The sequence below is a fragment of the Colossoma macropomum genome, unplaced genomic scaffold, assembly GCF_904425465.1.
Source record: "Colossoma macropomum unplaced genomic scaffold, Colossoma_macropomum, whole genome shotgun sequence".
In the NCBI taxonomy this organism is placed as follows: Eukaryota; Metazoa; Chordata; class Actinopteri; order Characiformes; family Serrasalmidae; genus Colossoma; species Colossoma macropomum.
In genome coordinates, this window is record NW_023494789.1 from 3,178,410 (window position 1) to 3,201,518 (window position 23,109).

Genomic DNA, 23,109 nt, shown 5'->3' on the forward strand with positions numbered 1-23,109 from the left:
TCGTTCAACTGCCAGTGTTTGTCAATGGAGATGGTGTCCACATACTTTTGGCCATATAGTGTATGTTGGGTTAATAAATGTGGTGTTAATGTGGGATGTCTCCTCACCCAACACTTTAAATGTTCAGTTTAGGTGGTTATCATGGTGTCTTGCTGTAATTTGCATAACATAAATCAATTAATGAGCAACTTTTACAAAGGTGGTAAATGAGTCACTGGAGGCCGTTAGCACAGAATTCCGGTTATCCATCACCGTGCACAGGCCTAAGACAGACAGACAGACATGCAGGCACACATACGGCAATGCTGATAGACTGCCAGACAGACAGACATGTGCACATGGAGGTAGGCAGACAGACAGGCCGACAGACATTCTCTCTGAGTCGCAGCTGCTACCGAGTACCTCCATCAGATCACTGGCCGGCTCTGCTGCTGCACTTCTCTAATTGGACGCTAGCATCAGGCAGTGTTTCTCCAACACGAGCAGCACTCACTGGGCCCTCCACCGCCCCCTCCCCAGCACCACAAAAGCGAGCGGAACGGTTAGCGCTCACAGGCACAGGCCAGAGCTTCCTTTTTGGAGCGGGACGTTAATTGATTTGATAATTCCCTGTGGTCTTTTCCTCTCGCGAAGGCACCCGTGTCGCTCTCGATCTGCCTCTCCGCCTCTCACTGGCTGCGGCTGCCGGCCGCTCGACCTGCTTCCCAATTAGACCGTTTTGCATGCACGTGTGTCCGTGCGCTGCTGTCTACACGCTTTGCGTTAGCGCTTATTTCACACTCTGTTTTAATGAGACTGCCCTCAGCCTTTACTCGCTTCTCTCCTACTTTTCCCCACTTTACTCACTACTCCAACATCTTCAACTCACCGGCCCTTTCTGTCTCTCTCGCCCTCACGTAATTGCGAGGCTCGCTGCTGGCCTGCGCTCACAGCTCCGGCTTCTCACTGAGCTCCCCGGGCTGCTGATGAGGAATGGCAGATGTCTGAGCATGTTAAGTTTGTCGCTTAGCTGTTCCTTGAAGGTATGCTCATAATTGTTAGTTGATTACTCACACAAGGATGAGCCACCAAACGCAGCCAATGGCTTGAGATTTTGAAGGACTGATGACGAAACAATAATTATGTTATCGGTACTTTGGGGTGCTTGGTAAAATATTTAATTTGAGGAATTAACGACTAATTGACTTTTCCATGCTCTGAACACAAATATAGTTCTTCCTTGAAACTTGTGCAAGGCCAAGCTTTAAAATCTCATTAACCTTATTTAGGTTTAGTTTCTGTACATAAGGTAGAGTTTAAAATACATTAATGTAGCCGATTGAAATTAGGCAAGTTGGAAATACAATGAATTTGCCACTATGCTAACATGAGCTTGATTACAACCAAAAAAAACTACACTTGATCTGTTCTAACTGTGACCTTTCACACTTTCCCACCTAATGCATCCTAAATTTCTCATTAGGTTTAGTGGTCTTTCCGTCTTTAACTCTCTAGACCCCACAGAGGCCTCTGCCAGCATTTCACTGTTACTCTCATTGTGATTTAATGAGGTTAATTCTGACAGCAAACATGACAGTCACAGCAATCTTTGATACAAATTACATTTTAGATTACTAACTATTTCGTTTTTAATTAAAACATTCTAGTTTCTGATTCACAACAAAAGGCTTTACACATTTATACATCTCATTTTTCTTACAATGAATCCCCCAGACGAGGTCGAGACTTGGTGCGTTCAAAATTATTCTGTTTATCAAATATGGAGACAGAAGAGTCTAACAGGATAACTGGATTCCAGCTTACCTAGACAGTAGTATTGATATTTTTTTCTTGGTTTAGCAATTTAAAACAAAGATCTTAGCTGATTTAGCTGGTTTACTGAATACGTAGCCAAGTTTGTGCTGCAAAGGGAGTGAAAAAACGTCAGCAGGCGAACATAAACTGGGTTCAGCATCAATTACTTGTTGTGTTGTTTCAGTGTTTATCAATTTGTATGGATTTATAGAAATATTTCTTTGCCTATTTGAATCAGCTGGAACAGTTTGCTAGTCTGTTCTCTGTGTTTGATGCTTTCTAGTTAGTCTCAGCTGCACTGACCAAGTGAGTGAGTTAGGACGCTAAGCTTCCTTACACTGGGTGTCATTCGGCAGTCGTTCATTTGGTTATTTCCCTTTGTGTAAATGCTGGATCTCTTTCTGTCTCTTACTAAAGTCTTCAGTTCAATTCAGTTCAAAGAAGTGAAGTAGCTTTGTGAAATTGGTGTCTGACAGAGTTCTTAGGCTCAGTGTGTGGTCTTTATCTATATCTGTAAGTGGTGATTTTTATAGTTTTCATTGCTATGAAATAATGAGAAACTTCATTAGTCGTTGTATTCAGTTTATTCGTTTCATACCCTTGTTATTTAACGACTTGAAGTCGTTTAGCTTGAGGAACGATACCGTTCTAACTCTGAGGATGTCCTAAAATGTACCTTGTAGCCCCGCCTAGTGCTAATTAACACATATTTGTATGTTGGTCAGTTTGAAAACGAAAAAGCAAAGCGGGAAATGAAAAGTATATCACCAGCAGATGGCGCTGATGTTCGTTTGCGTTTGCCTACACACTTAAAGCGCGTCCACACCGAAAACTGAATTGCAAACTGTCACTGTGCTGTTGATTATGCGGCCTATTTCTATGAAAAAGAAATAAGAACGTAAAGGTTGCGTTTTGATTTTAGTTTTGATGCGTATTCTGCATTTCATGAAGAAAAGGCAAAGCCAATGTGAAGCTTGGATTCTTTTCTCTATTAGCTTTTTCATTTTAGATACGGCCATGAAACACCAGAATAAGGACTAAAATGAAATGACAAACAGCTGATTTAAATTTATTTTTACTTTTGTCACAAATGGCTCGTGCTTATGTGAAAAATGAAATTGCAAATGTAGGTATTTCATTTCGTTTTCAGCTTTGGCAGGATATTTGCACAGATGTTTGGCAAAAGAAATGGCAAAAACAGGTTTGCATTTCTTTTTTGGCCGGATTTGCCTCCCATAGTAGTTGTTCTATTTACGTTGTTTTATAATATGTCTTTTTAAGAAATGTGGACAGTGTTCTATAATTCTGTTGGGGTCTAAAGGGTTATACGGTCGTCCAAATTTGCGCAATTTTCTGCAGAAACACTGCGTTTGTGGGATATGGCATGGATAGGTCACTTCTTTCACTCCATATGAACGCAGTCTTCAATATGGAATGTAAATATTACTGCTTTTTGTGAATGTGCGAACTCTTTCTCTTTCACTCTCTCAGTTTATTTTCTGCTTGTCGGGATCTCATTACCAGTGTTATTGTTCTGACTCCTGTGCGGAAGGTTGCGCTCTCGCCGTGGCTCTCAGCTACGGCGAAACCTTTGTAAAAATGCCTTCATTAGAACATGCTCCTCATTAAAATGTGCAAACGACGTGGTGGACCGGGCCGCCGGTAATGAGGGTGGGGCGGGCACCCACTCTGCAGCAATTAGGCGGCTGAAGAGGAGCGCTTCGCCTGCCATCGGCCCACGGAGGGGGTGTGCCCAGGTCAGGAGGGTTACCTTGCTTTGCTGGCACTGCTATGAGCTCTGCCAATCACATGCACGGCTTTGACCTCGCTCTTTGTTCTTATTGGCCGTAATTGTGCATCTGGTCACGGCGGCGATCTCCACTCACTTTGACATGTTTATTAAGCTGCGCTTGTTTTGACTGACAAGTGGCTGTTCGCACTTGTTGAAATAAGTGGTCTGTTGGTTTGTTTACTTGTTTATTTTCTAAGCCGATCTGTGTTTTAGGCAGCCGATATGTTTCTGTCTGATCTCAGAGAAGTTAATTTCGAATGAAATGAGATGTTTATAGCGAAAACGGTGCGGTTATTGAGTTGTTGAGCGTTTTGTAAAGTGGCTAACTGCCGCCATGATGGTCGGCAGCTTTGTTTACAGACCCTGTATGGCTTGGAGTCCGCCGACATCTGTTCGGCGTTCTTAATTAGCTGATAATTACCGCGGAGAGGTTCGCACACGTCTTTGTCAACCGCCTGACGGAGCCATTTTGCGAGAGCATTTCAACAAATTAATTTCAGCAAGTGGTGCTGGAGAGAAACTAATTGAGAGATGGACCGAGATGGAGAATGGGAACGGGGTTGGAGAATGGAGTGGTGAGATTAGGCTGAAGAGTAGCAACGACTGTTTGGCCTTAAAGACAGAATGGTTTCCCGTCTTCGTATCCTCATCTGTCGTTACTCTTGTCATGTTCCCACAAGCAAGTCTTACTTTGCTCTGTGAACACCATTGATCGTTTTTAGCGGCGAAAACCCAGAGCCTTCTTTCCTCATCCTTCTTTTTTTCTCCCTTAAAAGTCCATTTTTTCAAAATGAACCATCCAGCTCCCTCGGCCTGCCTTTTATCCCATTTGGACGATTTTAAAGCACATTTTAATGCATCTCTAGGTGTCTTCATTCCACTCTGTTAAAGTGAACTTCTTTGGCCGTGCGTTTTACCGTGCATCGCTCTCTTAAATCTTCCTTCCATCCTACAACGTCTTTTCTTTCTCGAAATAAAAAAGGGAGCTGAGAAGTCTCTCTTCATCATAAAGGGAAATTAGTATCATGCTTGTAATTGTGTGTTCTGGTGCGTAGACGGGCGCTGAGCTGTGTGAATTTGACAAAGTTTCACCCCCTCTGAGCAGGGTGCTTTGTAAGGAGTTAAATTGGATGGTTAATTCGGGTGTTATTTACCCTGTAATTCATTAGTTTGGCCCTGCCATTGGCAGCGGGCAGGCTGTAATTTCACGCTTCGCAATAAAAGATGTCTCATAATCTGCTTCATTTAGCACCGAAAGAATTTAATGAAATTAACTGCAGTCCTAATTAAGACGGTGAATATTAAAGACCTGCTATCAAGCCTTTAACGAGTGTGACATGATCCGCCTTCCGCGGGATTGGAAAAATATCATTTCCCTGGGAAAGGTTGTCACCGCTCCGAGCCATTTTGGCCAAGATGGCATTTTTGTCATGCATGCTAACCTCCTGCAAATTAGATTTTTTCCCCCCTCTTCCACCGTATAATTTTAGTGGAAAATAATTTAACCAAATACACAAACTTTGCTTTGCTGGACTGTTTAGATTTAGCTAATCTAGTGTTGCCAGCGTCCGTCTTTGTTGTGTTTTTTGAATGCGCTGGGTGCCGGTGTGCTGTTATCCCTCCTTAGCTTTTCTCGTGACCTTGGTTTGATATTGCGAGCGCACTTTGTGCATCGTGTCCGTTGAGTAGTTAATACTCGCAGGCGGGGGCTTCTTAGCCTCATGCTGCGCAGAACAGAAATGAAGAGCTTCATTGCGGAATATGTAATGTTCGGTTTCCGAGCTGAATTAAAGTGACAGTACGGAGAATTGCCTGACGTTTTGTCTTGGGCACAAGTAGGTGCACTTAGTGACACCATCTTAAAGAGATCTGTCCAAACTGACTCAGATCCATTGACCATTAGGAGCTAGTCATATATAATCTAAATATAAGGGACTAAGTTTTATCCCTTTTCTGCCTTTTTCCCCCCAGTTTTCATTTTTCTTTTTCATTGTTCAGCATGGTCTTTTGAATCTTCTTCTTAGCCATTACCTGTCATGATGTGAGAGCTTTAAATGAGCAGCATCCCCAGAAATTTGTGTGTATTAGTAGAGCTTCTGTTTTAACCCTTAGACATCATAGTTATTGGCGATAACAAAAGTGTGATGTTTCAATGTTTTTCACCTGTAGCTCATTGAAACCTCATGTGAAGGTTTCTAAAATTCAAATAATACCAGATTTCTGTTGAGGTTTAAGTAGAAGAGTCAAATATTTTATTATAATTTAAATATTTTGAAGTTATTTTGGCTTTCTCAGTTGGGTTTGGTGGAAAGAAACAACATCCCATCATTTTTTGCATCCTTTATTTTTTAAAAGCCACTAGTTAGAGTGTTGTGTGTTTGTGTTTGTGTTGTCGGTGTTTTCCCAGCTCGCTGCAGGTTGAGTGCCTGCTAATGATAAATGTCCGGTGGGATGGTGCCCTCTCACTGCCTGCACTGACCAGATCAGATGGCCACAGTGATAAAGGATCTCCGGCTTTCAGCCAGTATCACTCTAACTGCCCCATGCACCGCACACACATACACAAACGCACACAGACACTGTGAAAGGCCTGGAGGCAAGCATGTGTGTGGATGACACCTTTAATTTAGCCCCCTTCTCTCTGGCCTCCACAAGAACAATGAACCCACCCGGAGTAGACGCCCTGCTCTTTGTTGACCTGTTGTTGATTTTGGACACACGGAGATGGATCCTGTCCACTTCACTGACTCCAGACTGTCCACAGGACACAGTTATCTTAAAGTGGCCTCATCCTTTTGTTCCTTAATGGAAGAAATAAAGGACATGATAGTGGAAATGAATCATGAACGCTACAAGCTCAGATTGGCCTGCTTTAACGGAAGAGATTAGAAGCTTTTGTTAGCGTCTGAAGTTTTGTGGTCAAGTCACAGTGTCTGGTCTTTGAGGGGAAAAAAGGACTGATGGTAGTATTATTTATTTTTAGGATCTGATGGATTTAAACTGATACTGGTAGCAGTTTCGAGAAGCATTGGCTCTTTTTTGTTATTTTTCATCAGTTCTGTTTGTATCTGAACCTTCAGCATCTGTAGATGCTATAAGTGTTACTGACTCTGTGACAGTCGGACACAAAGTTGTGAATCACTTTAAACATTCCGCTCTCGCAGATTTTTGCCAGGAATTCACTGTGATTTTAGTCTGTTTTTAAACACACACAAACACAATATGGGTAGAGACACGTAGGCAAACAAAACGGAGGCGAAAAACTTGACATTTGCTAATAAATTTTACTGCTTTTCTGCCATGCGGTCAATGTGTTTCTTGTTGTATAAGCTTTTGTGCTCTGCCACAAGCAGAATAAGCTCTTCTACCATCATCTTGATGCATTTTTGCTTGGACTGAAAACATAAAGGGGCTTTGATTGGTCAGGCTGATTTTTATTACAGCGTAGAAAATGGAGTTGCCAACTTATTGAGACATAATTTATCATGATAACAGTAAATATTGTCAGATTGCCCAGACGTAATGCTGTGTCCATCAGTTTTACACTCATGAAGTATGAAGTATGTTCATTGTTCAAAACTTAACGTTTATTTTATTTTTTTTATCTGCAAATCAGATAAGCCTTAAGAGGAACGTTTTTTTCTTATGTCAGAGGTGTGTATTTATTACAGTATTTATTACAGGCTTATAAATAATGACGTCTTTTTGTCAGTATTTTTTCCTATACCGATAAATTTGACCAATAACCAATATATCAATTGGACTTATTTTTTTTAAATATGCCGACTGTATCTTAATCAGGTCGTCAGTGGGTCATATTATCATTCGTCTTCATGTGATTGTACTGAGTGGCTAATTTAGGGACTGCTGCTATTGACATAGCAGTAAAGACTACAGGTGCTACAGTTATTGACATTGCACTAAAATCCAGGCCTCTGTGAATGGAGCGCATGAGCGAGGGAGTGGTGGAATCTGCTTTATTTATCTCCTCTATTTCTCCCGGATGGGGAGACCTTGCAGCCTGTCAGACTGAGGGGAGGTAAAATAGGGGCGAGCGAGGTGTCACCGGCCGCCGCCTTAAATAATGAAGAATAACCCCCATCAGCGAGGCGACGTGCCGTTCAATTAGCCTCTCCTGCAAATGATCGCTTGTCAACCTCCCGATGGATGTGGCAAACGAGTGTGAAACGGGCCCCAAACCGCACCGGAGCAGGAGGAGAAGACATATTGGTCACCCACAGTAGCACAACAAGCCTCCTCATAGCTATCTTTGCTCCCATTAAAACATCCTCTTGTGCGCTCTCTGTCTCTCTCTCTCCGTTTTGTTTGTACTTTGTTTTTTGCTCTATTTTTAATTAACTAATTCTTGGACATACACAGTGTTATGCACACCTCCTGCTATGATCTTGCTATGATTTTCCTAAGCTGTGAGTTTTGCCATAACCTTTACACTGGCATGCCAGAATACACTGTGGTTGCCCCGTTTAGCTGAATTGCTGCGTCTAATGCGTCTTTGTTCACACAGCAGGTAAAAGTGGCCCAAATCCGATCATGTCTTCATATGTGACACAGATGTGTGTCAGTGTGAACAGATAAACACACTGAATCAGACATTTTCAATTCCCATTTGAGACGCTTATATATGTGGTACTGAAATCCGATACATATCCGATATGCGGCAATGACTCAGTCTGAACAACCAGATCGGAATTCATGCAACTTTTACGGTAATCCAACTCTACATTTATCATTTTGCGCTGCTGAGACTCAGAAACATTTAGCCTGATGTTTCTGTACCAAAAATTTAGAAGAGACTCATCGCAACCGCAACGTGTTTAAAGAGATTTCGAACGAAATGTCCGAACGCGGCCGCAGGAGAACGAGGCTGCAGCGTCAATCAGTTAAAAGTCTGAAAACAAAGTTTAAAGAATCCGAGGACGCGAATCAAAGAAGTGACCGCGCCCTTTTTACGGCTCGAACACATTCTGGGTGATGAGCCCAGCTGTCAGTCAGTGAAGCTTCATGATGGCTCCTGTGATGCTGGTGAAGATGAAGCTGATCCTCCGGGAGCGCCTGGCGTTCGTTGGCAGTCGTGATTGTTTACCTCTGGATGAGCCGTGACGCTCTGATCTTTTGCACAATCGGGTCAGTTTAAGAGCTGATCTGTTCAGACTGATGTAGCTTATAGATCACATTTAAAATATTGTGAACAACCAAACAAAAAATCAGATCCGGGCCACTTTTACCAGCTGTGTAAACGTAGCCTAAGATGTTTCAGTCATCTGATTAGGTAGTAGTCAGTTAATCGCCTCCCGCTGAGCCGCCAGTTACAGTCTGAGGTAGTCCAGTTAGTTTTCGAGGCAGGGGACATAATAGAGTAACACGAAAGGAACGGTTGGTCTATTGTGGCTCTTTCTCTCGCACTGCTTGTTGTGCTGCCTCAGCTGCTTCAGATAACACTGGGGTCAAGGGGCCTGGTCCTCAGTTATCAGTAGCTTCAATATCAGTGAGCGAGAATAACTTTTCGGAAATTCCAGCAGTGTCTGATGGTCGTAGATGTAAGCAGTAGTGAATGAGATCCACTTACAAAACAAATAACTTGAGAAATTCACATGTGAAACAACGTTTAGCAGAGAGAGTTTTTGTTTTTGTTTTTTTGTACAATAAAAATGTTTCACAGTTACTTCAGTTATTAAATATGGTTCTTAGTAAAGATTGTCAAAAATCTCTTCCTAATTCTGCAAATACTGTCTCTCTCTCTCCCTCTCTCTCTCTCCCTCTCTCTCTCACTGTTAATGAAGGAGTGGATGCTGAGTTTGTGTGGCAGCTGGCTGGCTGGCGGCAGCTCTCTCGTTAGGAAATGAAAAAGCTCGTCAACTCTCGTTTAGCACGCAGCAGGAGAGCCTGTTGTTCTCTCGCTCAGTGCCAGGTCCTCACTCGTCTCCAGCATGGGGTGTTAGGGCCTGCAGACAGACCTGAGGGAGCACTTGTGCACTCACCCTGTTCCATACACACACAGGCCATCACAAACATTCACATAGAGTTCACACACACACATCATTTATAGTAACGTGACCCCAGGCTTAGTTCTCAGAGCAGTCCTACCAGCACCGTCTAAAACAAAATCAAGTGTTAAATTCTTGTGCCAAATCATGAGCATCACCCAGTCCAACCATGATCGCTGTCGTCTGTTGTAGGGTTGCATGAAATGGACAGAAAATTAGTATTGTGATCATATCATAGAGTGTCATGCGCCTTGTTATGTATATTCAGTATGTGAATCACAAACATGACTTCGTTAAGGATTGTCCTGCATTGTACTGTATGCATTACATTGGGACAGTCATGGGCTGGAGGTTAGGGAACCAGCCCTGTGACCAGAAGGTCGCCGGTTCAATCCCCTGAGCCGACAGTATGTAACTGAAGTACCCTTGAGCAAGACACCTAACCCCCAACTGCTCCCCGGGCGCTGTGGATAGGGCTGCCCACCGCTCCGGGCAAGTGTGCTTACTGCCCCCTAGTGTGTGTTCACTAGTGTGTATGTGGTGTTTCACTGCATGGATGGGTTAAATGCGAAGGTGAAATTAACTTATTGACCGAAATAATACATTTCATTTAATGACTCGAATGCCTCGGTTCATCAAAACACCCAGAGAAACTCACCTGGAACTGGTCGGAATACAGTAAAACCATTGTGATTGGTTAGAGACTCCTTTGCATATTCTGTGACAGCAGGGTTAGGCCTGGGAGATAAAAAAAAGGAAAAAATAAAAAATGGATTATTGGTCTATCGTAGCTTAGCTTGAACCTTTTTGAATCACCCTGTATTGTGCAGGTCCACTCTGTACTACTGTGCACGTTATGTAGTTATCCGTGGCTCTTTACAGTGGCACAGTAGATCGACCTGATCTGTGATATTTCCATTTTCCTTCATAAACGATGTGATAAACATTTGGAGGCAATGTTACATTTGTCATTATTGCCCATTATCTTTGCTCTGCGGTGTTGTGCTGTTACTGCCGGAGCTCTCTTGCCAGAGTAACTGTCAGTCCATTCAGTGCAGCATTTCTCACACTTATCATTATTTCTTTAAGCTTTGTTTAGATACCAATTATCCCATAATTGCGTCAAGTCCATCGGCGTGTGACACGGAGGGAACATGGCATTTTTATGACAGCGGGGTGAAGGAGAAAGGGGAAAGGAGAGAGAGAGAGAGACTTTTGTCATCCCTGCCATGCTCCAAGGCAGAAGGGGCAAGGACTCTATTAATATCTGCCCTGTCTGCGTCTTAATGTTTAACAAGTCCAACGAAGTGACACACGCGGCGGACGCTGCGTAATTGCTAATCAGCGGACAGTTTTATTCCTCTTCTCGCCTAATGAATTTGGCTGAAACGAGGTGTGGGCGGCCGGCCCTTAAACGGCCAGTCAGTCAGTCGGCCGCTGATGTGCGTAGGAGAGAGTGGATAACGCTCGCATCACTGCTAATGCGACCACGAACTTTCACATGCGCTCATGGCTTTTAGCTCTTTAGCGATTTCCTCTTTCCCAGAAATATACAAATAAGCTGTCGTCCTGTATTTTGGGCTGAGGATGCATTAGTGTCAGTTTTGTAATTGGGGTTTTGGAGTTGCTGGAGGTGAAGAAGACGGGAAAAGTGTGGTGTGAAGCCACTATATGGCGTCTGTTTACAGACTAAATCCATGATGAACATCATGTTTTAAGCATGTTACAGTGAAGGACAGCTGAATTATACTTCTTCTTATCTGCAGAAATTTGCAGGCTTTCTTTGCAAGAGGTGTTAATCAACATGCGTGCATATCGCTGCTGTTGGAACAAAACCTTGTGTCTCCATTTTTGTCATTTTTCAGTTTTTGGCATAATTTGAAAATACCTCTTGCCCTTTACTTTGTGTGTAAATTTCATGAAGAATGGACCAACAGAAATGACCCCAAATGACTTGGAAAGAGGTCTGGTTCCACTGACTTACATTAAAAGTAAAGTATGTTTTTTCCTTCTCCTGTAAAGTTAAAATTTTGCAGATACGAGGTTTTCTTCCGACATCAGTGCAGCACACTTTAACGTTCAAACGTTTGGAATCACTTGTCATATTAATAATTGCTGCTTTTGTTCATTAATAACTTCTACAGTGTATATTCAGATACTGTAAGTCACCAGTTGGTATTGATGCTTTGTTTGATATTGAATGTTTTTGGGAACATCAGCAAGTTGTTACATGAGAGTTGATCACATTACAAAAAACAGGCTTTCTGGATCATTTACAACAGTCTGCATCATGGTTTTGTTCATTTTTTTACAGCTTCCCTCAAATAAAATCAAACCTGTGAAGTTGTAGAGTGCTACCATCATAATAGAATAATTTCGTACATGTATCTTCAACAAATCCTTAAAAAGAAAGTCACATTTCTCCTCTCTTTCTCTGTCAAGTGATCAATGAGTGCGTTTACATGCACTCAATAATCCGATCATAACGCATCATTCCCTTATAGCGCAGGCAGACACAAGTGGTTTTCTTGCTACTGGCTGCATGCTACAAAAAGGGAAAAGACTTTGAGTCGTCAGACAAATTAAAATCCATTGCGACTATAAACTCCCACCGGAGCTTATAAGAAGTCATGCTTGCTGCTAACCTGGAGGTGTTACTAAAGAGTCTTACTAACGCGAGAGCTGCACAGCGAGGCTTGAACGTAACATAAATGAAATAATGTATAATAACGAAATTTAAATGAATTCTCAATTTTGACACTTGTCTTAGAAAAGGTCAATAAATTATATAAACAATATAATTGCAATAGTTACATTTCTGCACTTATCCAATTATTCAAATGGTCATGTAAACACCATACTCCGAACTAGAAATCTGTTTAAGAAATCTGATAAAGAGGCTGGATTTTAGCTCAGTAATCAGATTTCTCAGTGCATGTATACTCGTACTCGGATTTCTTCCAGATTTCTCAGTCTGCGCATCTGCAAGAGCAGACAGCGGTACTAGATATAAGCAAGCAGCAGTGACGCAAGATGCCAGCAGAACACTTTTGGAGAGGCACTGACACCAAACTCTTACCACAGTTATCATCTGCACTTTATATGTAAATAATACAGTATTTTGCACTTCTGGTTAGATGATAACTGCATGTCATTGGCTCTGTACTTTTACTCTGCACAATGACAAAGTTGAATCTAATATAATCTGATCTAATCTAAAACACAAAATGAATTTAAATATTCTTCATCTTCTAGATGATGTATGTTCATATTTATATTTTCAGGTAAAGTGGCACGATATTTTAAAAAAAAAAACAGCAAGAAGTTTAAGGTCTATATTATGTTTACGTCACGTCTTCGTCCGTGAGTTTATTGGCTGGTTGCAAAGCAGGAATCTGATTACTGTCTGACTCATGTTGACCTGGAGTTTCCCCTTTATCTGATTACTCAAGAGCATGTACACGTGTTGACTTGATTACTGAGAAAATCTGATTTTCTGTAATAATCGGATTACTAAGTGCTTATAACCACACTCATTGTTATCTTCAGTATATTTATAATATGGGAATATATAAATATTTTTAATGTCACACTTTTTTTGCAAACTGGTCCATTTGGTTATAAACTAGCTCTGGTCCAGGTTGAGTGTTGTTCGAGTTTTGTCCTGCCGTCTGTGGTACCAATTAGCGTTTGCTTGACACACAGCTGTGCAGATTTGCATGGCGCTTTGTTGAAATTGTGAGGTGTGCATGTCGTGGCCTTTGCAGGCTTACTCATGAATCTCCTGCCTGTGTCTCTGCTTATACATTTTTGAGGTTTTAGGCTCGAACAATGAACACAGTGTGCCAGACTGCCAGTTAGTTGTGGTTATGTTGTCATGTACACAGCGCAGGGGTGTTTAGTTGCTCCACATTGTTTTAACTCATCTACAGTAGGGGCAGTTCACCAGCTTTGTGTTATTAGGTTGTTAGTCCCCCACTAAAACGTACTAAGACTGTTTTGCTTTGCAGGAACAAATAAAATTTGCAGCTCTTGTGATTTGAAAATTGCACTCAGAAGGTTGATATAGATCTTTTCACTCCAAAATCAGTCTTTATTCATTCTTGCTGGGAAATTAATGTAGTGAAGATAACGGTGGATGTTTGTTTGCTTCTACACATTAATTCCTTTTTTGTATGTTTGTGTTTCCAGGGAATGCTCCTGAAGAGAAGTGGCAAATCACTGAACAAAGAGTGGAAGAAAAAATACGTCACACTCTGCGACAACGGAGTTCTTACCTACCACCCCAGCCTGCATGTGAGTGTGCTCTGTCACATATACATGAACATCTCGGCTTGTGGAGAACTGAGGAATCAGACCTCTGCACAGCAGCTGCTGTAGCTACACTCATTGGTCATTTTCAGTTTTTTTGGTTTACAGTTACTGACTGTAGCTCATCGGTTGCTGCACAGTTCATCCCCCCCCACTGCCCCATCCATCAAATGAAAAGGACCAAAATAGCACCACCACTGGCCAAGCATTACCATAGTGGACCATTCCCAGCTCAGCACTAACTTGCATTAGTTTGTGTTGCACTGCTATAAGTGTGTCAGGCACATCAGCGTCGGCAAAGTGGCTTATAAATTGTTAGTGTGGCATTTGCAAAAAAAAATAGTAGTGGCAAGGAAGCATAGTGCAAACTTGCACAGCACAGGATGTTAGGTGGTTAGTCAAACAGCTCCAGAACGTAAGGGAGCTCTCAGGGGTCTACAAAGCCTGGCGGAACCCTGCTGACAGCAGATACGACGAGGCCAAGAGTAAACGTTGGCTGTTAAAAGGGTCTGTGTTGTCTGTCTGTCCGTGCTTTTATGTGTTATCGCAGAACGGAAAAACACAAACATTTTTAACTGCAAACACTTCAACACAACAAAAAAAAGAGGCATAAACTCACTGGAAGAACAGCCAGTCGCTGAGGCTCACAGGTATGCAAATTAGCTGCTTACTACATACATGCTCAGCGACACTACAGTAGTAACAGATGGGCTACAGCCAGTTATTGTATACCTACAAAGTGCACCTGTCAGGTACTTACTACTTAAGTACTTTATAAAATGAATCCGAATAAGCAGACAAAATAGTGTAGAACATGGAACACATACACTGTACCTATCGGTTCTCCAGTGCACCAGTTGAAATTCTTCCTAAGGTGTGTGTTTTGTCATAGCCTTCATACTGGTATGCCACAAATAAACACAGATAGCCCAATGTACATACAGTGCTCCATACATGCTAACGTTAGACTGTTTAGTGGTTTGGCTTATCCTTAAGTTTGATATTCAAGTATCATGAACAGATATCTGGTTAATGGCGGAAATGGGGAAATCAGTTGGTTTAGTAGAGTTGCATAGAGTTGTGCATACCCTTTTAGGTGACAGCATGGGTGGGATGAGGGCTGTTGGATGGCATGAGGGATTTTACATCAAATGTGGCTTGTGTGAACGTTTAGATTAAAAAATTAAAGCGTCAAACTCAAAATTTTGCCCAACAGTTTGCAGAAATGCCATGTTCAAGATGTGTTCACTTATATATATACAACCCCATTTCCAAAAAAAAGTTGGGACGCTGTGCAGAATGTAAATTAAAATAGAATGCAATGATATGCAAATCATGTAAACCTTATTTGTAAAGGAAAATACTACAGATACAACATATCAGATGTTGAAACTGAGAAATTTTAATGTTTTTTGAAAAATATATACCCATTTTGAATTTGATGCCAACATGTTGGGACGGGGGCATGTTTACCAGTGTTTCATCACCTTTTAACAACACTCTGTAATCGTTTGGGAACTGAGGAGACACTGCTGTAGTTTTGACAGTGAAATGTTCCCATTCTCGCTTAACATAGGATTTCAGCTGCTCAATAGTTCAGGGTCTTATTTGTCATATTTTTCATGTATATATAGTTTAGCATTAATGGTGCCTTCACAGATGTGCACGTCACCCACGCCGTGTGCACTAATGCCCCCTATACCATCATGAATACTGGCTTTTGAACTGTGCACTGATAACTAGCTGAGTGGTCTTCAGCCTGGAGGACACAGTGTCCATGATTTCCAAAAAGAATTTCAAATGTTGATTCGTCGGTCCACAGGACACTTTTCCACTCCCCCTCAGTCCATTTTAAATGAGCTTGGGCCCAGAGAAGGTGGCAGCATTTATGGATCCTGTTTATCTTTGGTTTCTTCTTTGCATTTTAGAGTTTTAACATTTGTGGATGCAGTGATGAACTGTTTTCACAGACAGTGGTTTCCAGAAGTGTTTCTGAGCCCATGCAGTGATTTCCACTACAGAATCATGTCTGTTTTTAATGCAGTGCTGTCTGAGGGCCCAAAGATCACGGCCAGCAAATACTGGTTTTTGGTCTTGTCCCTTACATACAGAGATTTCTCCAGATTCTCTGAATCTTTGTGTTGTTATGTACCGTAGTTGATGAAAAGCAGAAGTTCTTTGCTATTTTATTTTGAGGAACGTTATTTTTGAATTTTTGCTCTGTTTGATTGTGCAGTCTTTCGCAGAGTGGTGAACCCCTCCTCATCTTTACTTCTGAAAGACTCAGACTCTCTGGGATTCTGTTTTTCTACCTAGTAATGTTACTGACCTGTTGTCAGTCAACCACCAGGTGTTTATTTTTTTTAATTTTAGCATTAAACAACTTTACCAGCCTTTTATTGCCCCTGTCCCAACTTTTTTGGAACATGTTTTTGGCATTAAATTCAAAACAGGCATATAATTTTCAATAAACAATAACGTTTCTCAGTTTCAACATTTGACATGTTGTCTTTGTACTATTTTCAATTAAATATAGGGGTTAAATGATTTGCACATCATTTGCATTTTGTTTTTATTTACGTTTTGCAAGGCGTCCCAACTTTTTTGGAAATGGGGTTGTAAATACATACACTCACAATACACTCTGTCACTGCAACGTTCTGCTTTTGCTCTATGCTGGTGCTTCACGCATCATTGCATCCACCTCAGTGAGCGTGGCCTTGCCGTTAATTGCTGGCTCCCTCATCATCTGTTTGCACACGGCTGACACTGATGATGTGCGATATTATGCCATAATGACTCTGCCTAATTACCAGCTTGGCCGGCTTGTTAACACGCACGCTATCTCTGTGCCACTTTATTGGTTGTTCTTCCTCTCTGTGTCTACACTGGAATGTGTTCAGTCCTCACTGTTAGTGTTAATCAAAGCCTGAGTTATTCTCCTAATGTTGCTGCATAGAGAGAGAGAGAGCACACAGGCAGATGGAATGAATGGATAAAGGGAGGGAGAGAGAGATGGCGCAGCCCATGGATGAACGACGACATGGCCAGCAGACAGCTAGATTAGTGAAATGAGAAGTAGACAGCGGAATGAGCGGTCTGGGGTCCAGAGTGAAACGTCCAGAACGTTCTCAGAGCGTTTTTATATATCCTTGTCATGTGCACAAAGACCGTCATTCCCTCAAGCCTCAACAGTATTAGGGCTGTCAAGATTACTTAACAATAAACTTATAGTAGATTGTCCATTTTATCAGCTCCACTTACTATAGAGGTGCACTTTGTAGTTCTACAGTTACAGACTGTAGTCCATCTGTTTCTCTGATACTTTGTTAGCCCCCTTCTACCCTGTTCTTCAGTGGTCAGGACCCCCACGGACCCTCACAGAGCAGGTACTATTTGGGTGGTGGATCATTCTCAGCACTGCAGTAACACTGATGTGGTGGTGGTGTGTTAGTGTGTGTTGCGCTGGTCTGAGTGGATCGGACACAGCAGTGCTGCTGGAGTTTTTAAACACTGTGTCCACTCACTGTCCACTCTATTAGTCACTCCTACCTTGTCGGTCCACCTTGTAGATGTAAAGTCAGAGATGATAGCCCATCTGCTGCTGCACAGTTTATGTTGGTCATCCTCTAGTCCTTCATCAGTGGTCACAGGATGCTGCCCACAGGACGCTGTTGGCTGGATATTTGTGGTTGGTGGACTATTGTCAGTCCAGCAGTGACACTGAGGTGTTTAAAAACTCCAGCAGCACTGCTGTGTCTGATCCACTCAGACCAGCACAACACACACTAACACACCACCACCACGTCAGTGTTACTGCAGTGCTGAGAATGATCCACCACCCAAATAGTACCTGCTCTGTGAGGGTCCATGGGGGTCCTGACCACTGAAGAACAGGGTAAAAGGGGTCTAACAAAGTATGCAGAGGAACAGATGGACTACAGTCTGTAACTGTAGAACTACAGAGTGCTTGATCGGTGTATAATAGTTTAACATTTTAAAAGTTTTATCTTTTTATCTTTTTCCCAGTAAAGTATTTTGGGCTGCTTATTGTATTATTAATGTTTATATTTGTTCAGTTGTTATTGTTTCCTTTCATTGACTTCCAGTCAATTATTCAAATGCTAATATAAATAGAGATTGTACTGTTCAGATACCAGGTATCGGAGTAGGCTAGTAGGGTAATTAATCATTATACAACGTAGCCAATCAGAAAATAGATCATTTACATGTATCCGCCTTAAAGGAACAGTAACAAAAACTGCCATAAAGAGATGTTAATGTGAAAATGAATTTTGACTGCTTTGCTACATAAACCTTCACAAATATTAGAAAAGACTTAATGGAATAGCAATAAAATATAAGAAAAATGTAAAATATGGTTCATTTAAACATGTAAAACATGATAAACATGCTCCAATAAATTGGCTGTTGCTGTTTGAAATAGTGTGTATAATATAAAGTGCGTAGTACAGGAGTTCTGAAGTGTCCCAGACTGACTGAAGAAGAAACATCACTGTAGTTTCTGATCAACCGGTATCCAATGGCTGGCTGTCTAACTTAATGAACAGTAGACTATAGTTCATTATACTGTTATTGTTCAATGGCTCACTCTTCTGGACACTTAACAGCTCTCATAACACATTGTCTTGCTCTCATTACCACCATGACTCACCACTGTTGGCATCGTCTGCATGTATTCACAGAAAGTGCCATTCCATAGCTTCCCCTTCCTCCGGTGAACAGGTTGCTCTCATCAGCGGGCGTCTGCTACGCAGGCATCAATTAAAGTGTTTGTGGAGGCTAATAGAATGAAACTCAATCAGGGCCCTTAATTGCTCGACTACGTTTAAAAAAATCACATTAATGCAGCTAATTAAGTAGATGGCAATAGATGCAACATAATTAGCACCAAAACACGTCACTCTTGAAAGAAACACGGGAACGTGGGGTCTAAACAGCTAACAGGCATTTTTAATTCACGCCAATTAAGACTGCTAATTTTGTAAAGTTTATTCATAAAATGAATAGTTCTGGTTCTAAAAGCTGATTGGCTGGTCATTATTCAAAGCCTTAATAAAACACTCATAGACATAAGTATTGCTACAAATAAAAATGTGTCATATTATAAAAAGGACTATCTTTTTTTTTTTTATTAATCTGTTTATGCTTTTAGCTAGTGGGTCATGTATGAATGTACCAGTGACTAATAAATAAAGAGCAATATTAGTTGTTTCAATTGAGAGATTTTTCACTTTTGACTTTTTTTTTAGTTGGATTTAAGCAGGGTTGTAAAGAGTACTGAAATCTACTTAAGTGAAAGTACTGTTACTTTTAGTGATAATTGAGTACAAGTACAAATATTAACAATAATACCGAAGTAAGAGTAAATAAGTAGTTTATGTAACATTGTAGCCACATTATTGGAAATAATCTATACAGACAAAACTAAAGCAGAACATATTACATAAGAAAAAAAGTTTTAAGTCTTGAGACTGATCACAGTATGCTCCGATAAAACAGCTTCGATTTAAACATCTTTCTATTTACTGTATAGGGAACAAGGATCTATATTAAACTCCATGTATTTCAAGGTTAGATGATTATATGAGGCTTCCTAGTTTATCTATTTCCAATAAAATAGTTTAGAAACTGTACTGGTTGACACCAAAGTTAACTAAAGTAGCTAGTAAACAGACACTCGCCATAAAATATATGCGACAATAGGTTGTTAAATAGCCACTGCAGTACCTGTTTAGCTGGGATTAGCTAGCTAGGCAGCTGCTTCCTCAGGCTGAAGCTAAGTTGTGAAAATATCTTGACAGGTTTTGTGTTTATCAGCTGATAATATTGCTGTCATTTTTAGTTCATTTGATAAACAAATGAAGATGACCACTTGGATAAAGTACGTTCCTCCTGTGAGCTTGTAAAGTTCCCCTCTTTGTTTCTGTTCTAAACTCGATGTCTCTTTAGTGTTTTTGCAGCAGGGAGTTTTTTTAATTTAACCAGACTTTGTTCCGATTAGTTTGTGAGCTGTTATGCTCATAATTTGTTTTTAAAATAAAAGTATTTCATTATGAATTAAGTACGAGTAAAAGAACTATGATTTAATTTTACTCCAAAAAGTACCCTTAGAGGGAAAAATGTACTCAAGTACAGTAACGCGAATACATGTAATTCATTTCTTTGCACCTCTGGCTTTGAGTTGGGTGTGACTATATTGGAAGAATGCTGGTGTCAGGTGATCCCTCGGACTAATCAGAAGGAAGACAGAGTAGCTCTTTTTAAATTCCTGCTTGTGTTAATCAATAACAGTTATCATTGCAGTTATCACTTTCACTTCCGGTTGAACATGAGTTTACCTTTGTAGACCAGTATTTTGCGAAGATTCAAAGTCTGCCTTCTGCCAGAAAATAAAAGCTTAAAAAAATTTAAAAGCCTGTTGCTGTTCATGTTATTTGAAATATTTTTAGGTTTTATTTTTTTTAAATCTTCGGACAATAATAATCAATTCAGGAATCTTTAGAATCATTGAGTTCTAATATTTGTAATAGAGTTACCAGCCCCTTTAAAAGTCAGGTCAAGTCAGCTTTTATTGTCAATACTACAATATGTAGAAGACATACAGAGTATTGAAATTGCATTACTCTCAGACCCCATGGTGTAGCAATAACATTAAATAGACAGTAAACAGGAAAAGTGAATTAAATGGACACTAAATAAACACTAATCGTAAAAATTAACACTAATTGTAGAAAAATAGAATAGAATAATAAAAAAATAAATATAAGAAGGTCCCTGAATTTAACAATAAAGTGGCATAAGTAACATAAGGCACATAATCATGCTTGAATGATCTTAGGTAACCTGGCGACCATAACCTGTGGTTAACAAACAATAAATTTTAGCAGAAGAATTATTAATTGAAAAAAGAATAGGGTTATTATTAATAATAAGTTATTCATTGAAATTATTTGCTTAATTACACCTAATACCATATACCATGCCTAACAACACCTCATAACCGTGGTAAACATTACTAATATACGGCCTCTCATGGCTTACTCCTATAATTTATTGGCCAATTTTGCCTTATGTTGGACACATCTACTTACACAATTAAACTATAGAACTTAACATATTCATCTCTAGAGAGAGTCAGATGTAATCACATCTGTCTCGCATGCATTGTGACTTGTTCAGCTGATCTTTTCATCAGACTCACTCATTTGAACACTCCAGATAAAAAGAAACATTCTAATCCTTAAATCCCTCAAGTGGCTTTGTCCTTCTCTATTTAAGACCAAGTGTTGCACACAGCCAGTTTCGTATAATATTCCCAACGTGCTCGGCCTTGATGTGACACAGTAACACGTGCTTCGATGGCCCACGTTCGTGGGGTCTCCTAACCTCAAAGAGCAGGGGCCAGGCCTTTGAGTGCCAGAGCAGACCACCCGCGACTGTCCCGCGTCTGCCGAGTGCAAATCAGGCGCCACAAAGGACCCGTATCTCTGTGTATGTGTGTGTGCACACGCAATCGAGAGCGAGAGCCAAGCGTCTCCGTCCCTCACCAGAGGCCTACAAAAGGGCAATTCAAAGCCAAGTGCTCTCAACACGGCTTAACAAGCCACAGGAGAGCCCTTCAGGAGCGGCGGGCCAACAGCTTGCTGCTGGTAATTGCATCCCCATTAGCATCGAGGAACTTTCATCATCGATGGGAGCAAAGCCACGCGTCGTGCACCGGCCCCCTGCCCAGCATCCGAAACACACCTTCACCGCATGCTGTGATCTGAGTGTGTATGTGTGCTCAGGCACATATCTGTGTACTTTTAAAGTTAGTATTTTTTCTGTTTGAATAAATGGCAGTGAGCGCTATAATGTCTGATGTACTGGACTCTATTACCCTTGTCTTGTATATAATATCAGTTATAAATCCCCAGATTTTCCAAATGTTTTTAATACAAATACAGATGTTTTCTTTGTCACTTTGCGGTAAGTTGAAGGGGAATTCCACAGATTTTTATTTATTTAATTTAATTTATTTAATTTCTGCATAATTAAGTCACTGAAATGACTTAATAAAAGTCTTGGGACTGATCACAGTATGCTCCGATAAAACAGCTTCGATTTAAACATCTTTCTATCTACTGTGTAGGGAACAAGGATCTATATTAAACTCCATGTATTTCAAGGTTAGATGATTATATAAGCTTTCCTAGTTTATCTATTTCCAATAAAATAGTTTAGAAACTGTACTGGTTGACGCCAAAGTTAACTAAAGTAGCTAGTAAACAGACACTTGCTATAGAATATATGCGACAATAGGTTGTTAAATAGCCACTGCAGTACCTGTTTAGCTGGGATTAGCTAGCTAGGCAGCTGCTTCCTCAGGCTGAAGCTAAGTTGTGAAAAGATCTTGACAGATTTTGTGTTTATCAGCTGATAATATTGCTGTCATTTTTAGTTCATTTTTAGTTCATTTAATAAACAAATGAAGATGACCACTTGGATAAAGTACGTTCCTCCTGTGAGCTTGTAAAGTTCTCCTCTTTGTTTCTGTTCTAAACTCGATGTCTCTTTAGTGTTTTTGCAGCAGGGAATTTTTGTAAATTTAACCAGACTTTGTTCCGATTAGTTTGTGAGCTGTTATGCTCATAATTTGTTTTTACCCTTTAAAATTAAAATAGCAGAGTAAAAGTATTTCATTATGAATTAAGTACGAGTAAAAGAACTATGATTTAATTTTACTCCAAAAAGTACCCTTAGAGGGAAAAATGTACTCAAGTAAAGTAACGCGAATACAAGTCTTTCAGACTCTATTCTATAGAAACTTAGTCAGGATTGTTCATAGAGGTGGTGGGAACCAGACAACTGAAGCATTCAATGTCCCTTAAAGCTACCCCATAGAAAATTATTACACTTAATGGTTACGATTACGTCAACTAATGCCTTAGATGTTGTTTAACTATAGTTTTTGAGTGAAGATTTTGGCCTGAAACATATTTTTCAAAATACATCCGTGGTGGAGAGATACATGGTGGAGAAATACGTGGTAGAGAGGGTGTTATAAAGCAAAACATTGCCCAAAGAATCCCGCCACCTGGATTTATCATTATATTACCATTTCCAATATTACATATTAAACTCAGGTGACACGTGGGGTTCACTGGTTGCTTTGGATAATAAATAATATGACTATATTTGTAT

The 23,109-nt window shown here is 40.6% G+C and overlaps 1 protein-coding gene across 3 annotated transcripts in view; it reads left to right on the forward strand.

Annotated features, from left to right (window-relative positions):
- Positions 1–23,109, forward strand: part of agap1 (ArfGAP with GTPase domain, ankyrin repeat and PH domain 1) — a 263,429-nt gene that overhangs the window by 170,622 nt on the left and 69,698 nt on the right. For all 3 annotated transcript variants that reach the window (XM_036569793.1, XM_036569792.1, XM_036569794.1), the window contains one exon: positions 13,783–13,887. In XM_036569793.1, the coding sequence (XP_036425686.1) occupies positions 13,783–13,887 (105 nt within the window). The remainder of the gene's footprint in view (positions 1–13,782; positions 13,888–23,109) is intronic.